This window comes from Perca fluviatilis, chromosome 3 (assembly GCF_010015445.1).
Source record: "Perca fluviatilis chromosome 3, GENO_Pfluv_1.0, whole genome shotgun sequence".
NCBI classification, from domain to species: Eukaryota; Metazoa; Chordata; class Actinopteri; order Perciformes; family Percidae; genus Perca; species Perca fluviatilis.
Window position 1 is genome coordinate 33,672,291 of NC_053114.1, and position 26,085 is coordinate 33,698,375.

General features: G+C 40.1%; 1 protein-coding gene across 5 annotated transcripts in view; it reads left to right on the plus strand.

The window, feature by feature from the left end:
* The window catches only part of trpm7 (transient receptor potential cation channel, subfamily M, member 7), a 46,209-nt gene that overhangs the window by 3,900 nt on the left and 16,224 nt on the right, over nt 1-26,085 (plus strand). The window contains exons 1-19 of one of the 5 annotated variants that reach the window (XM_039794344.1): nt 9,412-9,663; nt 10,612-10,691; nt 11,873-11,911; nt 12,931-13,138; nt 14,038-14,251; nt 15,041-15,165; nt 15,411-15,582; nt 17,055-17,229; nt 19,148-19,271; nt 19,613-19,685; nt 20,894-20,994; nt 21,432-21,566; nt 21,679-21,732; nt 21,819-21,959; nt 22,939-23,073; nt 23,215-23,492; nt 23,583-23,811; nt 24,673-24,828; nt 25,324-25,467. In XM_039794344.1, the coding sequence (XP_039650278.1) occupies nt 9,613-9,663; nt 10,612-10,691; nt 11,873-11,911; nt 12,931-13,138; nt 14,038-14,251; nt 15,041-15,165; nt 15,411-15,582; nt 17,055-17,229; nt 19,148-19,271; nt 19,613-19,685; nt 20,894-20,994; nt 21,432-21,566; nt 21,679-21,732; nt 21,819-21,959; nt 22,939-23,073; nt 23,215-23,492; nt 23,583-23,811; nt 24,673-24,828; nt 25,324-25,467 (2,634 nt within the window). In that variant the 5' untranslated portion in view covers nt 9,412-9,612. Of the gene's footprint in view, nt 1-9,408; nt 9,664-10,611; nt 10,692-11,872; nt 11,912-12,930; nt 13,139-14,037; nt 14,252-15,040; nt 15,166-15,410; nt 15,583-17,054; nt 17,230-19,147; nt 19,272-19,612; nt 19,686-20,893; nt 20,995-21,431; nt 21,567-21,678; nt 21,733-21,818; nt 21,960-22,938; nt 23,074-23,214; nt 23,493-23,582; nt 23,812-24,672; nt 24,829-25,323; nt 25,468-26,085 lie in introns of those variants that run through there. The other 4 variants (XM_039794342.1, XM_039794341.1, XM_039794343.1 and 1 more) reach the window with 4 other exon arrangements.

Here is a 26,085-nt window from a genome sequence, read left to right on the forward strand (position 1 = left end):
CTTTGAAAGGAAAATGTTAAAATCCAGTCAAACTACTGCCACACTATTATTGTGATGGTCATTGTTCAGAAACATATTAGACCTTAGTCTTGACTCCTAAAAAAATGATTTGAGGCTTTCTCTGGCAGAATAATTTGACTTTGGATTGGTTCAAATGACTTGAGATTTGACTTGGCTTTTCTGTTTTGATTGTAGGGCAGAAACTCTTTGAATTATCTGCCAGATTAATTGTTTGGTCTTTAAAATGACAGAAAATATTGAAACATTTCCATCACAATTTCCTAAAAATCCAAGGTGACATCTTCAAATGAATTGTTTTGTCCACCCAACAGTTAGATATTTTACTGAATAAGAAACGGAGATAAGAAACTGTAACCATTCTTTAAATTGGTGTGTGTGTACATACATACATACATACATACATACATACATACATACATACATACATACATACATACAGTGCCTTACGAAAGTATTCGGCCCCCTTGAACGTTTTGACCTTTTGCCACATTTCAGGCCTCAAACATAAAGATATAAAACTGTAATTTTTTGTGAAGAATCAACAACAAGTGGGTCCCAATTATGAAGTGGAACGAAATTCATGCTGCTATTTCAAACTTTTTTAACAAATAAAAAACTGAAAAAGTGGGCGTGCAAAATTATTCAGCCCCTTTACTTTCAGTGCAGCAAACTCTCTCCAGAAGTTCAGTGAGGATCTCTGAATGATCCAATGTTGACCTAAATGACTAATGATGATAAATAGAATCCAGCTGTGTGTAATCAAGTCTCCGTATAAATGCACCTGCTCTGTGATAGTGTCAGAGGTCCGTGTAAAGCGCAGAGAGCATCATGAAGAACAAGGAACACACCAGGCAGGTCCGAGATACTGTTGTGGAGAAGTTTAAAGCCGGATTTGGATACAAAAAGATTTCCCAAGCTTTAAACATCCCAAGGAGCACTGTGCAAGCGATAATATTGAAATGGAAGGAGTATCAGACCACTACAAATCTCGGCGAACCCGGCCGTCCCTCTAAACTTTCAGCTCATACAATGAGAAGACTGATCAGAGATGCAGCCAAGAGGCCCATGATCACTCTGGATGAACTGCAGAGATCTAAAGCTGAGGTGGGAGACTCTGTCCATAGGACAACAATCAGTCGTATACTGCACAAATCTGGCCTTTATGGAAGAGTGGCAAGAAGAAAGCCATTTCTTAAAGATATCCATAAAAAATGTCGTTTAAAGTTTGCCAAAAGCCACCTGGGAGACACACCAAACATGTGGAAGAAGGTGCTGTGGTCAGATGAAACCAAAATCGAACTTTTTGGCAACAATGCAAAACGTTATGTTTGGCGTAAAAGCAACACAGCTCATCACCCTGAACACACCATCCCCACTGTCCAACATGGTGGTGGCAGCATCATGGTTTGGGCCTGCTTTTCTTTAGCAGGGACAGGGAAGATGGTTAAAATTGATGGGAAGGTGGATGGAGCCAAATACAGGACCATTCTGGAAGAAAACCTGATGGAGTCTGCAAAAGACCTGAGACTGGGACGGAGATTTGTCTTCCAACAAGACAATGATCCAAAACATAAACACAAAATCTACAATGGAATGGTTCACAAATAAACATATCCAGGTGTTAGAATGGCCAAGTCAAAGTCCAGACCTGAATCCAATCGAGAATCTGTGGAAAGAACTGAAAACTGCTGTTCAAACGCTCTCCATCCAACCTCACTGAGCTCGAGCTGTTTTGCAAGGAGGAATGGGCAAAAATGTCAGTCTCTCGATGTGCAAAACTGATAGAGACATACCCCAAGCGACTTACAGCTGTAATCGCAGCAAAAGGTGGCGCTACAAAGTATTAACTTAAGGGGGCTGAATAATTTTGCACGCCCAATATTTCAGTTTTTTATTTGTTTAAAAGGTTTGAAATATCCAATAAATTTCGTTCCACTTCATGATTGTGTCCCACTTGTTGTTGATTCTTCACAAAAAATTACAGTTTTATATCTTTATGTTTGAGGCCTGAAATGTGGCAAAAGGTCGAAAAGTTCAAGGGGGCCGAATACTTTCGCAAGGCACTGTACATACATACAGTGGGGAGAACAAATATTTGGTACACTGCCGATTTTGCAGGTTTTCGCACTTACAAAGCACGTAGAAGTCTAATTTTTATCATGGGTACTCTTCAACTGTGAGTGACGGAATCTAAAACAAAAATCCAGAAAAATCACATTGTATGATTTTTAAGTAATTAATTAGCATTTTATTGCATGACATAAGTATTTGATACATCAGAAAAGCAGAACTTAATATTTGGTACAGAAACCTTTGTTTGCAATTACAGAGATCATACGTTTCCTGTAGTTTCTGACCAGGTTTGCACACACTGCAGCAGGGATTTTGGCCCACTCCTCCATACAGACCTTCTCCAGATCCTTCAGGTTTCGGGGCTGTCGCTGGGCAATACGGACCTTCAGCTCCCTCCAAAGATTTTCTATTGGGTTCAGATCTGGAGACTGGCTAGGCCACTCCAGGACCTTGAGATGTTTCTTACGGAGCCACTCCTTTGTTGCCCTGGCTGTGTGTTTTGGGTCGTTGTCATGCTGGAAGACCCAGCCACGACTCATCTTCAAGGTTCGAGGTTGTTGGCCAAGATCTCGCGATACATGGCCCCATCCATCCTCCCCTCAATACGCTGCAGTCGTCCTGTCCCCTTTGCAGAAAAGCATCCCCAAAGAATGAGGTTTCCACCTCCATGCTTCATGGTTGGGATGGTGTTCTTGGGGTTGTACTCATCCTTCTTCTTCCTCCAAACACGGCGAGTGGAGTTTAGACCAAAAAGCTCTATTTTTGTCTCATCAGACCACAGGACCTTCTCCCATTCCTCCTCTGGATCATCCCGATGGTCATTGGCAAACTTCAGACGGGCCTGGACATGCGCTGGCTTGAGCAGGGGGACCTTGCGTGCGCTGCAGGATTTTAATCCATGACGGCGTAGTGTGTTACTAGGGCTGGGGGTAAACGATTATTTATTAAACGATTAATCGGGCGATTATTTTATCGATTAGTCGACTAATCTAACGATTAATTGGACGATTAATCTAACGATTATTTTTCTGTTGCTCGATTAATAAAAACCATAATGTATCTCAAATAAATACCAAAAAATCTTAATAATATACTTTATTAAACAGTTTTGCACAGCAAAAAAGCTTCTGCTTTACACAAAATTAAATAAATACAATTTACTGTTATACAAAATGAAAGGCCAGCCTGTTTACTCTTTTACAGTTCATAACTCTAAAAAATTAATAAATTGTAGTGCAAAAAAAACACCTTGCAGTGCACAGTATAGACATTCCTGAGAGTGTTTAACACAATATAAAATTCCTGTTTTCAGTTTTACATTCCCAACATAAATCTCTCCTGTACAAAGCTACTGCAATCTGCTTGCTACCGTTAGCTAGATCTAGCAGCTGTACACTTTGGTGGTGCTAGGCTAACAAACGCATCCTAGCTCTCTGTGTGTTCGTGCTAACTAGGGTTAGTAGCTAACGTTCACGTTAGCTAATGTTAGCTACTATAGATAGCTGTGTTCTGCAGCCTTAAGCTAGCTACCATTCAAGCCATTAGATGATAACTAATGTTAGCTAAACACAGCTGTCTAGGCGCCAGTAGCTAGCTAACGTTAACATTAGCTACTAACCTAGCATGAACAAACTGCATGGAGAGTTAAGATAGTTAGCTAGTACCACCGAAGTGCGCAGAGCTCAAGATACACAACACACTACGCTAGGGCTGCACGATTATGGCCAAAATGATAATCACGATTATTTTGATCAATATTGAGATCACGATTAATTATCACGATTATTTGTTGAGTTTAGCCAAAACAAATTTTATTGTCACATAATTATATAATTATAACTGCTTTTACATCCATATTGTGCTACATTCCTACTAATACATCCATATTGTGCTACATTCCTCCTTTATTGAAGGATACTGTGAAGGAGTATGCCATTTCAGCTGTTGTGCGACCGCTTAACATACATGTTTGCCGTGAAAAGATGCAGGCAACGCAATTTTCTGTTCACGTTAACGGCGCATGTGGTGCCTGGTATCTTCCAGACGAAATAGCTACGCGGATTTCTCTGGCTCATTACGCTGCCACTTACATGTCTGCGTTGCGCTCTGATGCTCCGAAACCCACGTTATAGGCAACATAAACATCGCTGAATGTCACGCTAGTAAACACTAATAACATGTTACACAGCAGCTAATGTTAGCCTACCGTTAGCCACAGTAGCTGACTGCTAAACAGTGTAGGGTGTCTGTATTTCACTGTAGGATTCCAACAGCGGGACGTCCGTCTGCTGCTAAAGCTATGAGCTAAAAGACACAAACTAGCACTGGTCACTGCTGTTGTCTGAAAAACAACACAGACGGGACAAAACGTTGCGTTTACTGGTAAACTGGTAAACATTGTGACCGGCTTATGATGACCGACTGCTACCTGTTGTGGAATTTTCCTCACGTTACTCTGTCCTCTGTGACTGTCTACATCTAGAAACTAAGCTGCGCGGTGCAGGCAGGGAACAGCTCTGATTGGCTCATGGAGACATGTGATCAGACAGTGGTTTATGGCGCGCTAGATTCAGAGCTAGCGAGATCAGAGCCATGTCTTTCTCTATCACTCTGGCTCTATCAGATTGGCTTTGCAAAAACTGTTCTATGAAGGGAATGACGCATTTTAAATATCGCTCGATCACGCAAATTTGATTGTGGGAAGCCAAAATCGTGATCATGATTAAAATTCGATTAATTGTGCAGCCCTACACTACGCAAACATGAAATTAATTTAGCCAACCTTAGTACTACTTGTTATTGTCTCCTTCACGAGTGACAATGGGGTGCCTCTGTTTCAGATGCTCCCACATTGCTGTTGTGCTGGTGTGGTATGCCAACTCCATTTGGCAAAGAGCGCAAATAATGACACCTTTTACATTTGGGACTAAATTTGAAGTATTCCCATACCTTCGATGATTTAGGGCGAGCTGTTTTTTAGGACATTTTCTTTTATTGGGGCTTTTTGCAGGGCTTTGTTGGGAATTATTTGAGGAGGTTGCTGTTTCTCCATTCTGCAATGTTTTGGCGAGCTGTTGCGAAGCTTCGACGCAAAAATTTGACGTCGACGTAATTTTGACGTCGACGTCATCGACGCATTGCTACAGGCCTATGTGTTACTAATGGTTTTCTTTGAGACTGTGGTCCCAGCTCTCTTCAGGTCATTGACCAGGTCCTGCAATGTAGTTCTGGGCTGATCCCTCACCTTCCTCATGATCATTGATGCCCCACGAGGTGAGATCTTGCATGGAGCCGCAGACCGAGGGAGATTGACCGTCATCTTGAACTTCTTCCATTTTCTAATAATTGCGCCAACGGTTGTTACCTTCTCACCAAGCTGCTTGCCTATTGCCCTGTAGCTCATCCCAGCCTTGTGCAGGTCTACAATTTTATCCCTGATGTCCTTACACAGCTCTCTGGTCTTGGCCATTGTAGAGAGGTTGGAGTCTGTTTGTTTGAGTGTGTGGACAGGTGTCTTTTATACAGGTAATGAGTTCAAACAGGTGCAGTTAATACAGGTAATGAGTGGAGAACAGGAGGGCTTCTTAAAGAAAAATGAACAGGTCTGTGAGAGCTGAAATTCTTACTGGTTGGTAGGTGATCAAATACTTATGTCATGCAATAAAATGGAAATTAATTATTTAAAAATCATACATGCTTTGTAGGTAGGAAAACCTGCAAAATTGGCAGTGTATCCAATAATTTAGTACCTCTGGGAGTTTTGTGGTATAACTGCAGTTCCTCTGTGATGTGCCTTAATGCAAAGAGAATCAACAGTGAGGAATTAAGGTTATGACATGGAAAATTCAAGACAGGAGCCTTAGCTCACTGTACCGTGGAGGTTGCCCTAGTTCTGTGTCCATGCTTATAACTATAGCCATATACCAGTGGTTCAATTGTAATTCTTGACAATCTATAATAATAATATGCATCAGAAAAGTGAGGCAGTTGGACACATTTGCTGCTCCTTCTCATTTCATTTTTCAGGTATCTCAAACCCAACCCTTATTTCCATCTTCCATTCCAAATAGCAGGAAACTCATTGAAGCCATATTGCAGTCGGTACACGTTTTACTAATTTCTCAAAGTACCGGTAAATGGGTAAAAAATAAAATGTCTGTTGGTTCTCTGAGAACCACTCTTCTCTTTGGCTAGTGCTCATGCTAAAGTGCTGACCCCATATCCTCCACTTTTTCTAATGGGTAATAGAAATACCAAGCCAGATGTTATCTCACCCCGTATTACGTCAGGCGGGGCCAGAGGAATGATGGGTTGACCAGCCAGCCTCGATACATTGTTTTAAAAAAAGGAGGGGGAAGGAAGAGCTCAGTTGGCAAGGTTTCTGCGTTCAGTGTGTGTGTGTGTGTGTGTGGTGTTTGTGTGGCAAGATGACAGTAGGAAGATAAAGCGACAGTGATAAGATCAAATTTTTGTGTCGTAAAGCGACAATGATAAGATCAAATTTGTGTGTCGTAAAGCGACCGCGATAAGATCAGATTTGTGTGTCGTAAAGCGACCGTGATAAGATCAGATTTGTGTGTCCCCCTATGAACGCATTGACTTCCACAAACGTGTTGATGCAAATGGACATGACCACACACACACGCACACATGGATGACCATGAACCAAACTCTCAGCATCCAACATTGTTGAACCCAGAGAGATGGAAAGGTGCTGGGTTATATTTCCTACAGGAACAAAGTAATCATAAAACCTGGAGCTCAGAGAGGAAGGGGGAGGGAGGAAGCGAGGAAGTAGGAGAATGTGTGTGTGTTTTTGGCAGGGGCTCTGAAGTGTTCAAGTCTTTTCTTGCCTGACATTCTCAGGTGCCATGGTTACAGGTTAGCAGAGCACAGTCCTGCCTCATTAACACTTTGTTAGATCAAGAAGACACCAATGTTTTTGTTGAAAGCATTCTTCCACAGTGCAGCACAGACGTTGATTAGGTCACTAACTCAATGAACATGGGAGTACTGAAGAGTCAATGACCTGCAGTATACTATTACAAGGCAGTACACGATAATAACCTCACCTCAACCACTATAGTAAAAGTAATGAGGACAGCTGCAGCTCCTAAGATTGATTGTTAAGTTTGATTAAGTTTAAGAAGCAAGCCTTGACAATAGTGTTGCTATCAACGCTTGCTAATTAGCACACAAAAATTTAATCTACCAATTACCGTTAGTTGAAGCTGTTTATCCTGCTACCACACAAGTTGCGTCGTTATATATATATATATATATATATATACACACACACACACACACACACACACACACACACACACACACACACACACACACACAAATATTCATACTTTATTGTTGACTGTAATGATGGTATACTGTACAAGAAATTTATGTTATATCAACAGGAAATGATCATGTACAAGATGTGCATTGTCAGATGCATGTTCTTTCTGAATTGCTAGTACTGCCGAATTCAAATACAGAAACTTAAAGGACAATTCTGGCGCAAAATGAACCTAGGGGTTAATAAAATGTGTACCCAGTCGACCGTTCTCTGCGACATGTTTTCATGCTAATCAAATGTGTATTTAGCTTGAAACAAGCTAGCGCAAACCGGTGATTAGCTGCTAACGCTACCTTTCGGGGCAGAGGGTAAATCGCTATTTCTATACTAACAAGGCTCAAAATATCACCACACGTCAACGGTAGCATAATGAGGGTCCCTACTTTGTAAGTGTACAGACAGTTTATTAAAAAGATAGTTTAGAAAGACTACCTTTTATGCATACAAGCAGGAGCCATCTTGGGAAAGCAGTCATGACCAGTCACGAACGCTGTGTTTGAGCTAGGTTACTGGTTGAACGGCGTTCGACTGATTGCGACTGTTTTCCAAGATGGCGGGACCCTTATGCTACCGTTGAAGTGTGGTGCTATTTTGAGCCTTGTTAGTGGTATAAAATAGTGATTTACCCTCTGCCCCGAAAGGAAGCATTGGCAGCTAGCTTGTTTCAAGCTAAATAAATATTCCATTAGCATGAAAACATGTCCCAGAAAACGGTCGACTGGGTACACATGTTATTAACCCCCTAGGTTCATTTTACGCTGGAATTGTCCTTTTTAAAGAAATACCTGACATTTTCAATATGAAAGTAAATAAGCTTTTTGTCCAAAATGTTATACTATATAATATATGTGTGCAGTTGGACACACTTTGTCTTTCAAGTAAATGGGGAATTGTGTCCAAACCCTTTGAGTGGTAATGTATACGATTTTAAGTGCAGTTTGTTCAAAGATGATAATTTTTTAGCTTTATACCTGTACATGTACACACGGTTAGAGGATTTAGGGATTATTATCAACCTTCCAGGTGCATTCACTTAAGCTTTTCCTCTAAATAAGTGGTTTTGATTATATAACTAAAGGTTTGTCTACACTGTGGTTAACGAAGGGTTCAGAGCATGGTTCAACCAAAACATAAATTAATATTGAAAGAGATGATCATTCCATTTGCCAGTATAATAATTCACACCTACTAAAACATCACACTCATCAGATCACCAGCCAGTCCACGATACATTTAAACTTTTGAACATGTCAACTGCTTATAGGATAAGAATTTGGCAAAACAGTTACAGATATCAAATCAGCAGCATGTTAGCAAAATGGAATGGAAACAAAATAACTTGATACCAATGTCAGCAATATACAGTAGCTGTAGGTGTTTAAAAATTATTGAAATTACATTATTAAAGAAACCTTTGTTGACATTTGTGTTTCATGTTATCATACCCCAGCTCATCATACCCCAACTCATAAATGCTGCAACTACTGAGTGAGTTTAATCTCTTAAGATTGCTTAGTGATGACTCACTCGATGCAGAATTACTTCCATATGGAAGACTCAACGTGAACATCAAAACCACTGCCTTATGTAAATATGTAAAACCATGTTTAGTAAGATGGTACTTTAGTACACAGTTACCTAAGTTTGTTGCCCTCATTTTTACCTGGATAACATTTTTTTTTAGTGTTGCTCTTTTCGAAATAAGTTTCAAAATAATGTGTGGCATGTGTTGTTGGGAGAGGTTTTGTGTGTACTCCTGCATTAATCACAGTTGGTGGTGTGTCCTCGGTAGACAACTAGGTATATATCATTGAGGCCTCTGCCCATCCACTAATCCTCTCCCACACCCCCACCTTCCTCGTCTCTTTTCTCCCCAGCCTAAATATCTAGTTGGTCTCAGACACATTCATCTGCCCCCCGAGTGGCTTCTTACATATTAACCGTGGATGGAGTTTGGAGGCTGCAACCTCTTGCTGATCATTCGGCTTTTAACTCAGACCGGATCTGTATGGCAACAGCATCGCTGTAGACTTTGAGACCCATATGGAAATTTCTTCTGAAACAGAGGCCGAGAGAAGTATAGGGATTTGTTGCTGATGATCCAGTGCTCAGGCGAGGCTGTGGTGACTGTAGTTTGTCCAGGAGATGCATGAAGGAGCCTTGGCATGTTCCTGTACAAAGCCCTTAAACACATCGATGAAGAGGAGTACATCCAGGTACACTCAGTGGCTCTGTGTCACTGGTCAAGCTGTGGGATGACCGGTTTGTTTAGATATTTCCGTAAAACTGCAACTTGTTGTAGGCAGCATAGAACCTGAGGCACTATGGATGGGACTCTTGGCACCTGATATAAGTGTGAACTTGAGAAAGAGATAAAATGATTGAGATTTAGTAATGGAACTTTGCTGGGGGGGTGGGGGGCTCTATTCTTTTATGCTGAGTCATTTCTGTTTCTACACTGCCTATATTTAAATACATTGGTTGACTAGTTAGGATCATTTGCTTCAGCAGAAAAATGACTTGCTGTTAACTGCCTGTCACAACATTTCTGGTTGTAATACTATTGTTTGACTTTCAGGAATAGTTGAAACGCTTTGGTGTACACCAGGTGACGGTGTTTGCAGGTTCCCTTCTTTGTGCTGCGAGGGATTAATGGTGCTAATCGCTCTGAGCTGTACTGGGGAACAATAAGGCATGAGGCATTTAATTGAAAATTCCTGTGACATAAATCCTTGTTTTAAAGGAATAGTGATACAGAGTGAGATTAATTCATTGCAATTTACAACATTGGCAGGCACCTATCGCTGAGGTGCCTCCGGAACTATAGTTGTCCTAGTTTTATATATTTGTATTTTATTATTTATTACAACTTCTAATCACTTTGATTGTCATTGACTGAATGCTGGATTAAGGGGATTACAAGAACCACTTTTAGGACGTTTCATTATTTGTAGAGAAAATAGTTAAATAAAGCAAAACAGTACCTTTTTTGATTTATCCCCATGTTCTTTTTACGGTCTTTTCTTGTCTTTGTAAAATTACAATCGATATAATCACAGCACTGTTTCTTTCTGTTCTTTAAATGCAAACATAATAAGCCATGAACAGGAATATCACCCGCTGTCCACTGTTTACAATATGCAACTGTTTCTTTTTGTTCACAGTCCCAGAAACCCTGGATAGAAAGCACTTTCACCAAGCGGGAATGTGTGTACATACTTCCAGTGTCAAAGGACCCCCACAGGTATGTGCTTAGACGTACTGTAGTGTGCCTTGTGGTGATAGCCATGGAAACGGTGTAATTGTATGGTGTGCGTTAAAGTAGGCCCAAACCCTAACCACCACTCTCTAAAGAGTAAATTAGTCTGTTTTTCAGATAATTTTAATGTTTATGTCTGTCACTATAATTGCAGCGTTAAGTGCGGGGGAAGACTAGTGATAGACCTGTGTATCATATCTTCTTAGGGGTTATTCATTTCTATCAGTCAGGTATTTTAGGATGTTTGGAGTTCATCATTTGGATGACTAATTAGATTCAATGAAATCGGAATCCCACTTATGGTTGGCTGTTAAATTAAAATTATTTATTTGTATTTATAAAAAATAAATATAATTTTATGTGTGTGTAATGTGAAGCAGGATTTTTCTGCAGACCTACTGGAATCTTACAAAACTGTTCAAATTGCATTGAAGGCTTCTTATTGGCTTGGCATGCAGGCCACTCATTCACAATGTACTTGGTGTGCATGAGAAGCACACATGAAATGGCTCAATTAAAGGTACAGCAGCTGGTATTTATCTTATTCAGTTATAAAGAAATGGGCAAAAAAAAAAAAAAAATCTATGTAAAATTCTTGGTTATTAAATAGTTTCCCACAGTTGTACTTACGGTTTAACCACCTCCTTTGTGTGCAAGCCATTTCTGTTGCACTACCACTACCACTATTTACTTTCAAGAAGTTGCAGACCTTCCTTCTTGTAAACTCGCAGAAATACTGGGTTACTTTTTTTTTTTCCTGTGTTTTCTTTTACATCAATTATTTGCCACTGGATTTTCTCCACTAACTACAGTACGTGCTGCTGCTCGAAGATGATTCGGAGGCGTTAGTGAACATGGGCCCATTTAACGTTGGGCCAAAGGCCTGCATGTGACTGTGATCAAAGTGAGAGTCCCCTTGGCAGGTTTCACAATGCTCTCTTGGTTAAAGGCCAATCTAAATGGGCTGCCTGCCCAGCTGACAAATAACCTTCTTTAATGCCCTCAAACGTTGTCTACCAAAAGCTTTCGAGCTTTCTTCTTACTAGGAGAGATCAGACCATTATAACTGTCTTTGTATCTTTGCCAATGTACTCCATATTTTGGTGTTTTGTATTTATTTACGTTTAAATCAATGATTAATTATGTTGCTGTGAAATTCGTTTCAGATGCCTTCCAGGATGCCAGATTTGTCAACAGCTAGTCCGGTAAGTATCGGTTTGGTCTTTGTTCCCCTCATTCTTTGTAACCTGACAGGACTAGTCTTAAGAGAAGTTTTAAGTTTCAAGAGTCCATACTAACCAGTTGACTTAACACCAGAAAAGGCCTGCAGGCAAATTCTTTTACAATTCCAGTGAACAAGAAAAATGTAACCTCCCGTCTTTGTGTGTCTGGATGCACATTCTTGCCTAAGATAATTAAAGGAGGTGTGGAAACAAAAAAGCTTAGGTTGGTCATTAATTTTAATAATAATGATACATTGATGAGCCATTGAAAGATAAAAGTTAAAATTTTTGTGTCTATATTATATTGATGGGAGAGATATGGATTTTTCAGAGAAAGTTTATATATGCAGTTCACAGTGATGAATAGAGTTAACATTTGAAATTGTTGGAAATTGTGTTATTTCAGAAAAAAGTAGACAAACAAGCTTTCTATTTCAAGCCAGCGACAGTCGATTTTGTCAGCTTCAATAAGAACGGTCACTAGCAGATTGTATCAGATCTAGCTAGCTAGCTAATTAAGCTAACATTATCTCCCGTTGGTTTTGTTAAAAATGTTGTAGCAGACAATTTTATGTTTTCAGTTGAGAACCATGTAAAATGGTCTTTAAATATGCACTTTAAATGATAAATGATAGTGTGGTAAAAGACAAGAAAAAGAGTCATTTTCCCTTGATATTTCCCTGCTTTCAGGGTTCAAATTAATTAATTTCATCCACCAGCCAAATGGCTAGTTCATGTTCAAAATTGACCAGCCACTCAATGGATAGCCATTGCTTTTTTAGCTGGTTAACGAAGCAAATCTACCAGCCTGCTAATTTTGAAACCTGTCTGCTTTAAAATATCTGTTTCTTACAGCAATTATAAATGTGCCATAAATTAAGCATGTGCTATTGTTTATATTCTGTTGTACCTGCTGTGCTCTGCCACATTGCTGCTAAGATGTATAGAATTGAATAAGTATTTTATTGTATCAATTAAAAGTGATTCTGTTCACCCTCAAGATGCTGCTGTGGACGGCTGGTGCGGCAGCATGTTGGCTTCACAGCCAGCTTGGCCACGAAGTACTCGGACGTGAAGCTGGGTGAAAACCCCAACCTGTCCATGCCCGAGCTGGAGGAGTGGTCGGTGGAAAAACACACAGAGGCGAGCCCCACTGACGCCTATGGTGTCATCAATTTCCAGGGAGGGTCTCACTCATACAGAGCCAAGGTAGGAGGGCATGTTGTTCATGTAAAAAGACAGCTTGTGAGTCTTGATAACTATGCTATGTATTGTTGAAGAATGGTCTTACGCAGTATTTCAAGGTGTTTTCTTAAATGTAGATGTGTGTAGATCCATTGTGAACATTAATTTAAATACATTTAACCCTATGTACTAATATAATTGGCAGGATTTCTCAAATTACTTTAATCACCAATAACATTGTGTTAGTATGTCATTGTAAACCAACAAACTGAAAATAAGGAAAATGGAAGGATCATCTATATCCCCAGTCTTTATTACTGGTTATTAGGGGTCTCAGAATTGATTTTCATTTGAAAATTGATCAAAGTTAGCTTATAATTTCTATCATCGAAATCAAAAGCAGTATCGGCAATTCTCTTAGTATTTCTTTTTCTCTCTAACCCTGTCTACTTGCGCACATCCGAAGAGGACACAGTGTAGCTTACCAGTAACTTAACCTGCAGCTAAAGACACAGCGAAGCTTACCGGTAGCCTTCAGCTGCTTTTTCAGACACCATGGCCACTACCAGAGTCTGAGATAACAAAGTAACAACATAACTGGAAAATCCTCTCGTTTCCCTGAAGTTATCAGTCTGGCAACATTTTTATAGTAGTCTATAGCATAGCATTGACTGCTGAATTTTTTTTTAAATTGAATCAAATTCTGACCTAAAATCAAGTCCATTCTAATTGTGGATTTGATCAATTGTAACACCCCTACTGATTATTATTAAAATGTAGTGCTGACACTATGAGACAATTAATCAATTAGTCATTTTTCAACCAAGCACTGCTTGGTTTCAGCTTCTGGGATATTGCTGCTTTTTTCTGCTTTATGTGTTCATGTCAACATGCTATTCTTGTATCTGTGCAATCGTGCGCAGTATGTGCGTTTGGCCCACGACTCGCCGCCAGAGAGCATCCTGCGGCTGATGCTGAAGGAGTGGCATATGGAACTTCCTAAGATCCTCATCTCTGTCCATGGAGGAGTTCAGAACTTTGAGCTGCACCCACGCCTCAAGCAGGTGGTAGGCAAGGGCCTCATCAAAGCTGCAGTCACCACCGGGGCCTGGATCCTCACCGGAGGGGTCAACACAGGTCTGTAGTCCGAGAGAGATTATTTTAATCTTGACTGAGAAATAACAAACATCTAGGATAACGGGATAAATGTTAAGCTCATGGGAAAACAATAGAGCAAACGTGTGAATGTTAAACTGCATTCTAAGTGTGATAAAGAACTGGTGTTATTGTTTTTGAACGGATATTGCAACTAAACAACTTTTACTTTACAACCCTGCTCCCTTACACATTCCCTAAATGAACACTCACGCACATTTACATTGTACTCAAACCTGCACAAACACACATGCGCTGATGTAGCAGAAGTTATAATACCGGACTCTAAGCGTATCATTTGGCTGTGTGTCGTGGCCGAGGTGTGTCTGCAGCCACAGCGTAACGTTAAGATGGTGTGGTCTGATCATAGTGTTTAAGTCATTGCTCACAGGGTCAATTACCCAGACCAGTGATTACTTTTAATGCCTAAGGCACCCTGACCAGTTGGGGTGGTCTCCTGGATCACAAATTACTGCTGAATCCATGAGATCCATTAGCTGAGGATTGTGGTTCACAAACAACCCCAGGCCTAATGTACTTGTTGGGAATTTTGATCACAGAAGCTCAGGTTTCTTGGCTATTTCTTTTCACATGCATGGTTAATTGAATCCACAGTATCTAGCACACCTTTACTGGTCATACATTTTTACGGAAATATATATTGAGGGGGATTTTAAGTGAGGTATGGCAAAGGTTAAGTAGCAAAACAACTTTACACTTCTGTCCAAGTAATAAATGACAGTTCATTGATTTAATGTATCCTTCCTAAAGGTGTTGCTAAGCATGTGGGAGACGCTCTCAAAGAACACTGTTCAAGATCATCAAAGAAAATTTGCACTATCGGGATCGCATCCTGGGGAGTCATTGAAAACAGGAACGATCTCATTGGCAGAGACGTAAGATGCAACTTTAGTTTGTTCAAGATTATTTCGAAAGTTCTTGATACTTTGACAGCAATTCCTAAAGTACCCAATAACCTCTCTATCTATTTAATGTTTAGTCCTTTCATGACAGCATTACTTTTTTTCATAGCTCAGATTGTTTTATTAATGTACAGTAGTAATTTTTCTTTTCTTTTGTTTTCCTCACTCTTCTATCCTCGTCCCTTGTACTGCTTTGTGTCAATCTGTCAACACTGCAGATTGTCGCCCCGTATCAGACGCTGCTGAACCCTCTAAGCAAACTTAACGTTCTCAACAATCTGCATTCCCATTTCCTCCTGGTGGATGATGGGACAGTGGGCAAGTACGGCGCTGAGGTCCAACTGCGGCGGGACCTGGAGAAGCACATCAACCTCCAAAGAATACACGCACGTAAGAAAACTAAAACTTCAATACAATAGTCTACAATGCTTAACATTTTGACAAACATCCCTTTTTAGATCTGCAAAAGCAGTCTTGGGCTCTTCTGAGATAATGCAGTGACATTATTTGTGTCTGGAAAGCCAAAAACATTCCTTACTGATATACTCATCTCCCCTATTCAAAATACCACATTTGCCCCACTAAATTACTGAAATCACGAGTATCCCATAATTAAACATTTGCCAACTTGTTTGTCATTTTGTTGTTGGGGGCTTTGAAGTTGTACATCACAGAGCTTCAACTCTACACTGTGTTGTATGTGATTTTAATTGTGTGCCACTGCCTCACATCCTAAATAATAGGGTGCCCCCTTCTTAAAAGAAAAACTAACTTAAATTCTATGTTATGCGGGCGCCTGGTTAGCTCACCTGGTAGAGCGGGCTCCCATATATAGAGGTTTATTCCTTGACGCCGCGGGTTCAACTCCGACCTGTGGCCCTTTGTTGCATGTCATTCCCCTTTTCTCTCCCTTTTCAAGTCTAAGCTGTCCTATACAAATAAAGGCCTAAAATTTTCTTTAAATTCTTTCTCCATTACTTGCTAATGATGTCCATTGAACATAAAGTTGTCAAATGTCCATGAAAATGTCCCTAATGCTCAGACGTGCCTTCCGCAGGCTGGCACATAACTTTAATTTTGACTACACATTTCATTGACAATGGACAAGGACAATTAATTATTTATAATGAATTAATTATTAATATACGGTTCCACCAAAGGTGCATAAAATTACCATCAAATTACTTCAAACAGTGTTTGCATCTCCGTTTCATTAAACTGAAGCAACACAGTTTACTAAACTCTTCCTTCATGACATTTTGTGTTGGCTGTTAAGTGTTACTGGATAAATTAGGACTCGTAGAAAGAGACTGACATGATTTTCTTCCAGGAAAAATCAAAATATCTGACTATTTTGTGTTAAACAGGTTAATTTTGCCCTGTCATGAGATTTTCTGGATATCATTCATTAGCAATAAGATCTGGTTAACAAAATACTGTATGTGCAGCAGAGTCTGTGAATACCACTTTGGGCCATGTTAAATAAATCAGGGTAATTTTTAAATATTATGGGAGTTGGGTTGAATTTACTTTATTTAATTTAGGCTCAGAAAGTGCAACCAATAAATCTTGAAACAGATCACATAGAAACAACCAAAACGTAGAGTGATTATTTGGCATCATTAATTCCTATATTAGACATTATGTAAAGTATTGTGTGTTATGATTACATACCCTTAAGATAGCATTAAACTCCAAGGTGTAATCATTATGAAGTCAGTTTGTATTTGCCTGGTGGAAACTAGGTGATAACGGTGAGCTAGTTATTATCATCTCAAAGTCTTACAAACTGTCACTTGGGTGGAGCTGTATTAGTAGAATAACATTAGAGCTGAGCCCACTCTTCATCTTCCTTCTTGTAGGAATTGGTCAGGGTGTCCCTGTTGTGGCCCTGATCTTTGAGGGGGGTCCCAATGTGATCCTGACCGTGCTAGACTACCTTCAGGAGAGCCCTCCTGTCCCAGTGGTGGTGTGTGAGGGGACCGGCCGTGCTGCTGACATACTGGCCTATGTCCACAAGCAGACCGAAGAGGGAGGGTAGGGGACACAAACACACACACACACACACACACACACACACACTGTTACGTCCCTATGGTGTCTAGGGGTGGAGGACACTAACAATTAAATAAACCCGAGGGAAAACCAAGGGAAAGGCGGAAACCAGTCTAAGATAAAACAAATAATTGCATTTATTGTTAAACCTAAAGAAATCAACTTAAAGCCGTCTTCAACAGAAGAGGGGTATTTACCGGTAGTACAAAAAGTGAAACTGAACAGCTAAATCTTTAAACAAAGACATAACACAAAAAGAGGTGGTTCACACAACCCCAATTGCAATATTGCTTCACACAGCAACTCCCACACGGCTTCCACACAGCCGTTGGCACGGCACACACACAGAGGACAGGGGCGGGGGGGAATGACAACTGTGGTTGGCGTGCCAAAGCTAAATCTCTCCATATACTGTTTTAGTCTTGATTATTTTATTGTGTAATGGCAAATGAAATGATGGACAGATGATAGGAAAGGAAGGAATGAAAAGAGAGGCAGTAGGTTCCCTAGAGAGAATTAAAGGATCAATCAAGGCTTCAGCATGTATTTTATTAAATATTTAGATTTTTGTGTATAAATAAAATGGCAGTATGATGCGGTTAGTGATGAATCATTTACTGTGTTGTAGACAGCTTTTTTTTTTGCACTTTCTTTGATGGCAGCGTCGTTGGTGGCTCTTATCTATTTCTGTCCCAGAGGGATTTTTAACAACCCAGCCACAGCCAAGTCTGTTATAAAAGAGTTGAAAAAAGTTGAACTTGTGACAGAGTGTAGTTAAAAGTAATCCGCTGACAGGCTTGCACATACGCTGCAAAAAAAAACAACCACAGTTTGCTTCTTCAATGTAAACTGTATCCATGAACACAATCTAGTTCTTTGATTAATAGTTTGGTTATCTTGTAGGGTTGTGCAAAAAAAATCGCGATTCAAGCTCTACCAATTCAAAATCGATTCATAGAATTCCAAAAATGGATTCATATTTTTTATTTTTATTTTTTTAATTGTATGTCTACTGCAATCACATGGGAAAAGTAACCTACATTTACATACTGTGAATCGTTTTTTTCTTTTTTTTTAAATCAAGAATCGTTTTTGAATTGAAAATCGATTTTTGAATCGAATCTTGAGCCTAAAAATCAATATCGAATCATGACATTTTCTGAATCATGCACCCCTATTATCTTGGACAGTGATCGAAATAGTGATCCAGTTTAGTTACACATTTCTGTGCTGCTCCTATTTAAGATGTATCTTTTTGTTAGCTGACATGAATCAACCAAAAATGAATCGACCAATCCCTCCTGTGTTTAAACAAAAAGGTAGGGTTTTATTATAGCCCATCACAGGAAACATGCACAGATCCAGAGCAGATACGATTTAAGGTTTATCCATTCCTTTGAAGGTTATTTAACAGGAAAAAGGAAATGGAATACAGGGTTTCCCCCAGAAAGGTTGTTAGGTGACAAGTGTCTTTTTTTTCGACAAGGCCCCGGCTGGGACCAGTCCCAGACTGATGGCAGCATTAATGTAGAGCCCAATAGTTTCAGCGATACCAAATAGTGGAAAGAAAAAAAAATACACTGGGGGAAACATTTAGAAAATAACCTAAAATAAATGACAAATAAAGCATTTAAATACTCTTTGTATAGCTACAGTATATAACCATGCTTCCGAGCCACATTATGTATACTGCAGCAATATAAGGCTGCACAAGCACTACATGCATAGAGTCTAGGTGCAGTCTATTACTCTTTGAACCCTATTGGAAACATCCACGTAATGTGTTCTCTAGAGATCAAAGCGCTTTGTGCGGGAATCAAACCTATATTTTTAGTGTTTTACAGCTATGTGGGTTTGAGCAATGTGACCATAACCATGTAATACTGTAATTGTTCTACAGTAGTCTTCCTGATGGAGTGGAGACTGACATCATCGCAACCATCAAGAAAACCTTTAACTTCAGCCACAGCGATGCCATCCATCTCTTTCAGACTCTGATGGAGTGCATGAAGAGCAAAGAATTGGTACATTCATGCATATTTTAATCACTTTCATACACTTCTTGTCATTCATGTGTAGTCTTTATTTATTCCCATTTCAATGAGTGCTGCAGTAAAATAAACTTGCAAAGATCAGAGTCATTTTTAATAAAATTCCTGAAAACCAAATGAAAGAAGTAAAAAGTACTAGCTTTCAACTAAATGAACCCATTGAAGCACTGCCACAGAGACAACTGTGATGGTCCCACTGCTAGTTTTTTTAACTTTTTTTTTTACAAAGTAATATATATCACAAACTCTTGAAACATCTGGATAATGTCTGTGGGAACATGTTGATAAGTGCTATCTTGTTTCTTGGAAAACAGATCACTGTGTTTCACATCAGCTCCGAGGAGCACCAGGACATTGACGTAGCCATTCTGAGGGCTTTACTCCAAGGTTAGTAGATGATTTCTCTCTGAACCTTCCCCCCCCAAAACTTTAACTTTAATAAAGGAACAAAGTCACAAAAGTCACAAAAAGTTGACTCAGTCTATTCATATGCTGTGGCTGTTGGCATTGGGAAATAGAAGATTTCAAGACTTCGTAATGTTTTCACTCTGATATGGATATGCTTTGAGAACAGCGTTCCCCCTGTGTGCCCTTCTCTTTGTGTTCCTGAGGAGATCATGTTGCCCACATTCACAGGGCCTCTTTATTCCAACACTGTCAGTCACTAAGCTGCATGTCTTATTCCTCTTCTTCTCCGCAGTTTTTTAGAAAAAGAGAAAAAGTCAGACATTCACCTGAGCAACTTACTTTTTTTTCATTATGCTGTAGAGGATATGTCTTTTTTTGTTGTTGGTATAACTGCAAATGGAAAAAAAACTGAATGATTTCTTTTAACTCTAATGAGCTTTTGTGTAAACGCATGCATTCTTCGTTTAAAGTATGAAACAAATTATTCACTGGAAGAGGTGTTTTGTACCGAATGTAGGTTGAGGCAAAAGCAAGGAATTTTTGAGTGACTGTAGATAATCAATAGTCTGGGGAAAGTGTTTCAAAGAACTCAAAAGACAAACATACAGTGGCTGACGGTGGCAGTAATCCTGGTAGAAAATAAACTCTTCAAAAGGACAGGGTACAAAAGCTCTCAGGCATTTAAAATAATATTAAATGCAACTTAAAGATGTTTCTCTTTTTCACTTTAATTCAGTTTATTTATTTAGAAGGCTGGAAATTAAATGGGAAGTTTTAAAGGAGTCACAAGAAATGTGAATCGCTGTTGTTTTTTTCTTTTAATAATTTAATTTAGTACTTTTAGTCCTTTTGAAATTCCCGCTGGACTTTTATTTGACATCCACACAATCAATTCTGTGGTACAGTGATTATGATCATTTGATTCAGATGGCTCGTAGAGGACAATACACCAGATTAGTGTGGAAGAGAGCAGTGGACTGAACAGGGATTTACTTTGTAGTCTAATCTGCTGCGTTGCTGTATTAGTGTGTAATTGACTATATCTGCTCTGGCCCTACACTACTAACCCCCTCTAATCCTGCTAGTTGGCTAACAGGAAATACACAGTAAATAAGGCTTTACTTGTCTGTAAATTAATATATGTATATATATATATGTTTACACATGGCTGTATTTGTGTATTTCAGGCACAAATGCATCTGCCTTCGATCAGCTGGTCCTGACACTGGCCTGGGACCGGGTAGACATTGCCAAGAATCATGTGTTTGTGTACGGACAGCAGCTTCTGGTACGTATGCATGCTTGTGTGTATGTGTGCGCGCCACATCTTTCACAGATGTTTGCTTAGCTGAGCATTAGCTCCAAACCTTGCCCAAAATGACCCCAGAATCTTTGCTAACCACAATCTGCAGTCTGAGGAGTTGGGGGACTAGAGTCAGGCAGGCTGCCATGAACTGCTTGTCTTGACTGTAAAATGAACCCTGTTACGGTTGTCTTCATAAGCTGCCCTCAGTGCATATGTTTATTTTGAAACTTGGGGGAATCCTGTCTTTTCCGTGAAAAGGAAGATAGATTATATTTATTTATGTTTCGTGTGTGTTGTTTTTTTTTTTTTGTAGTAATGTGGAAATATTTCTGGTATTCTCCCTAATTTGGTTGTTTTATAAATAATCATTTGCTGTTGAAATATGGTTCATAACAACATGTTTATCTTTGTGTGTATAGGTGAGCTCCCTGGAGCAAGCAATGCTGGATGCCCTCGTGATGGACAGGGTGGATTTCGTCAAGTTGCTCATAGAAAACGGTGTGAGCATGCACCGTTTCCTGACGATCAGTCGGCTGGAGGAGCTCTACAACACGGTAACATTCTGAAACATGCACCAGCTACTGATTAACAGAGATGGGCTGGTTGTAAAGAATATATACGTGTGTTATTGAGTGCTGTAAAGTTTTTTTGTATATTCAATTTTAGAAGCAACCGCCCAACAACCCAACTCTTCTCCACCTGGTTAGAGATGTTAAACAGGTAACCGTCAGCACGTTTTTATCAGTTGATGTTAACCAGAATCTGTTCAATCTCATTCACCACTTTGTTTCTGTGCCTTCTCGCAGAGTCATCTGCCCCCAAACTATAAGATCACTTTGATTGATGTGGGCCTGGTTATTGAGTACCTGATGGGTGGGACTTACAGGTGCAACTACACCAGGAAACGCTTCCGAATCATTTACAACAATCTCCACGGCAACAATAGGGTGAGTTCAAACGGTTGCAACTTTAAAGCAACGTCCAAAACGTCTTTTATGGTGTTGATATTTGAAACTTCAGTCTGTGTTTTAAAGTGGTATGATGCACTGATGTTACAACCTGGCATGTTGTGTGGATGTAGTTTAAAAAAAAAAAAAAAACACTATTTATGGTAACACTAACGCTGACACACTAACCCGATAATCGTCCGTTGGACAATCTGGCGAGGTCAGTGACTCGAGTCTGTTCGGTGTGTTCCGTGCCGTCGTCCATCTGAGGAGCTGTCAGCCTTCATTTTGGCCGACCTGCCATGTTCAGTCGGGACTCACCCGGAAATGGCGAGCGGAATGAGCGTCTCTAAAAATCTGACAGATCTTTTAAACTGACCTTTTGTTGATCTGAAATGAAGACAGATTCAGCAACTGCATGGCCTATTTCTCGCTTAAAATGTTTTCAGAAACCTGTTTCAGTGAACTATTTTAGTACAATATGAGATCGTATTCTGAACGAGCCGCCATGACAGTCTGGCTTTGAATTTCCGGAGAAAACAAACCCATGTGACGCGTTCGTCCAATCAGCTGCTGGTTTTCATTTTTGGGGCAACAATACAGATTAGCGGCGCCTGCTGTTATGGAGACGTATTACGTCTCGTCTCTTTGGTGTGTCCTGTGGCACTTTTTGGACCAACTCGGGGAGACTGATCAGTCCGACTGGCTTTTCTACCGACAGTTGGCCGTCTGGTTGGTGTGTAACTGCCATTAAAGGTGCTCTAAGCGATGACGCACATTTTTTAGGCTACAACATTTTTTGTCACATACAGCAAACATCTCCTCACTATCCGCTAGCTGCCTGTCCCCTGAACACACTGTAAAGAAACGCGGTCTCTGTAGAAAGCCCAGGCTCCACAAACGCCAACAAAACCAAACTGTAACAAAAATCAGTGAAAGAAAATTAACTAATCGGAAATTGTTTTCATATTCTGCACAGAGGTCGGGGCGCCATGCAGCAGGTCCTGGTTCTCATTTGAGGAAAAGTCACGAATCTTTTAGCATGCAGGCTGACAAGAAGGAAAAGACGAGGCACAACCACTTCATCAAAACTGCACAGCCATACAAACCTAAGGTAAATAATTTAATAAAAGGAACACGGCTTCCTTTCAACGGGAGTATCCCACATTGCTAAAAATGAAAAGGTCTCAAGATATCTCTTAAATTAAGTCTGTGTGCCTCTACCCCTCTCACTGCTCCTTCCCTCTCCTCCTAGCTTGAGTCCTCTATCGAGCAGAACAAAAAGAGAAGCAAAGAAGAGATTGTGGACATAGACGACCCAGAGACACGGCGGTTTCCCTACCCTTTTAATGAGCTGTTGGTGTGGGCCGTGCTGATGAAGAGGCAAAAAATGTCCCTCTTCTTCTGGCAGCACGGCGAGGAGAACATGGCAAAGGCACTGGTGGCCTGTAAGCTTTGCCGATCCATGGGCTACGAGGCCAAGAAGAGTGACGTGGTGGACGACACCTCAGAGAAGCTCAAGGAGTACTCAATGTAAGGTTTTCTTTGGCTTTGATTCATGTCCTGTAGCTATAAAATGTATCCGTGAAAGTGTGGACTTAACAAATAGCTGATGTGTTTCAGTGAGTTTGGGACGTTAGCGGTGGACCTGCTGGAGGAGTCGTTCAGGCAGGATGAGACCATGGCTATGAAGCTGCTCACCTACGAGCTGAAGAACTGGAGCAACTCCACATGTTTGAAGTTGGCTGTCTCCTCCCACCTACGGCCCTTTGTGGCTCATACCTGCACCCAGTTGCTGTTGTCAGACATGTGGATGGGACGGCTGAACATGCGCAAGAACTCCTGGTACAAGGTTCATGTTCCATCTAGATTTTTATTTTTGGTAACAAACAAAAATATAAGTGCTGGCTTCTGTGCTTTTGTTTTCAGTGGTTGCTGAGGTTTGACAGTGTGAACTATTAGTCTATGTAGAGCTTAATACAAATATTAACAGATACAATTAATAAACAGTTTACTAATACTCTTGTTTATCTAAGGTAACCTATTGGTGCAAGCCATTCCTGATTTGTAGGTCAAACCCATAGACTGTATAAAATATGGACGTAGTCTCCGTGGCGTCACCAATAGGTTTCTGAAGAGCCAAAATAAAGCTCAAAGTGGGTAGGTCTTGACAGTGTCTGATGTCGCCTAATCCAAAAATGGGCAAAGAGGTGGAACGTGGATGGAGCTGAGGCGGGCCGAATGAAGCCTACAGCAAACAACGCCCTCAATGGGTGGGGGCTATGGGGATTAGTCTCGCATTGCCAGACCTATCTTCAGTATAGTCTGGCTACACTTCTGTCTAATCTGGGTTACAAAAGACACTAACTTTTTCTCAATACATTTTTAGTAAACATCCATCATTAAGAGTAATTATGCTACTGAAAAAAAGTATTGTTCCAGATGTCTTTCCTAAATTTCGTTGTGTTTTTGTTTAAGTTTTTTTATTTGGATTTGGATACTCCGATGAAACGAACATGTTATTTCTTTGTTTTGGGTTACTTGTCACTGGGCCTATCAAGACAGAACATATTTAAATGATTGAACAGCCACAGAACAGGTTAGATGTGCACTTGGGCAATAAAACACTTGCGATTCATTATTGTGTGTAATTCAAGGACTTTCTTGACAAATATAGAAGCATCCACCCACATTAGTGTGTATTTGTCTCTAGGTGATTCTGAGTATGTTGGTACCTCCTGCCATCCTACTGTTGGAGTACAAATCAAAGGCTGAGATGGCTCATATCCCTCAGAGCCAGGACGACCACCAGATGACCATGGAGGACAGCGAACACAACTTCCAGAACATAGCTGAAGACATCCAAATGGTTTGATTTACTCAGTCCTTCTGTTTTTGTATTTTTTTATCCTTTTTAATTTGAAGCTCTAATATATGGCATCTCCCTAGTGTAAAAGCGGTCCCACAATGAAATAAATCGGTAAAAACGATTTTAAAATGTCCAAATGCATTATAATTCTTAAAGATGAAAAATAGTCCAATGTTTAGGTGGTGTTAAAAGCTTTAATGAGCTATGAACAGGTTGTATGTCTGTTGTGTAATAAGAAGGGTAACAAGACAGATTTTCATATAAAAAGATTTTTGATAAATACTTTTGTGTTTCTTTTTACTAGTAAGTCATTTATTTGCTTACCTTCTTTCACTCATTCACTCACATCCTCTCCTTTGCTCTCTCTCTCTCTCTCTCTCTCTCTCTCTCTCTCTCTCTCTCTCTCTCTCTCTCTCTCTCTCTCTCTCTCTCTCTCTCTTCTCCCCACATTGCGGCTTGCTGTTGTCTAATTTGGGCCTTGTTAACTCTCTACAGGATGTGTTCAAGGAGGCCAGATCCCACGACCATGTGGAGGCAAAGAATGACATGGAGACACATTTTCGTGCCAGGAAGCTTCCCTTAACCAGGAAAATTTATGCTTTCTACCACGCTCCCATAGTCAAGTTCTGGTCCAACACGGTATGGAGATTACAGAAGAGATTGCACGCATACACAACCATTTTTTTTTAATGGTTGTTTTTCTGGGTAGTATTCTGGGTAACAGGAGAGGATGTTGCTACCAAGGAGTAGTATCTTAACACAGATGCAAACAGGAATGCGAAAAAGGTATTTTATTAACTAGCTTAGTTCCTTTCTTCATTTGCTCCTTAGTACCTAAGACAATTTAGTCCAAAGGGACTGTTGGGAGATGTGGCCATTAGTGATGATCAAAATAAAGATCAACAAGAAACTAAGAGCTTTGCTTAATACTTCGGTCCCCCTCCGCCACACAAAAACCCTGCAGACTCTGGCTGTGATGGATACCATGAATACCACAAATAGTAGAGGGGGCATGATGCAACCTCTTATCAGACAACCACACAGAAAGTGGCGAGACACTGAGTATGAAAACACCGCTCTCTCCCTCTTTGTACAGAATTTTAGCATTGAATGGATGGACAGATATTACCACAGCACTGCCCTCAACAAAGCTCAGGGAACCCCATCATACAGCATTTTACTAGGGCTGCACGATATGAGGAAATTATGCGGTAACGCTATTACTTGCGATAAATAAACAGATAATAAAGTGTACTA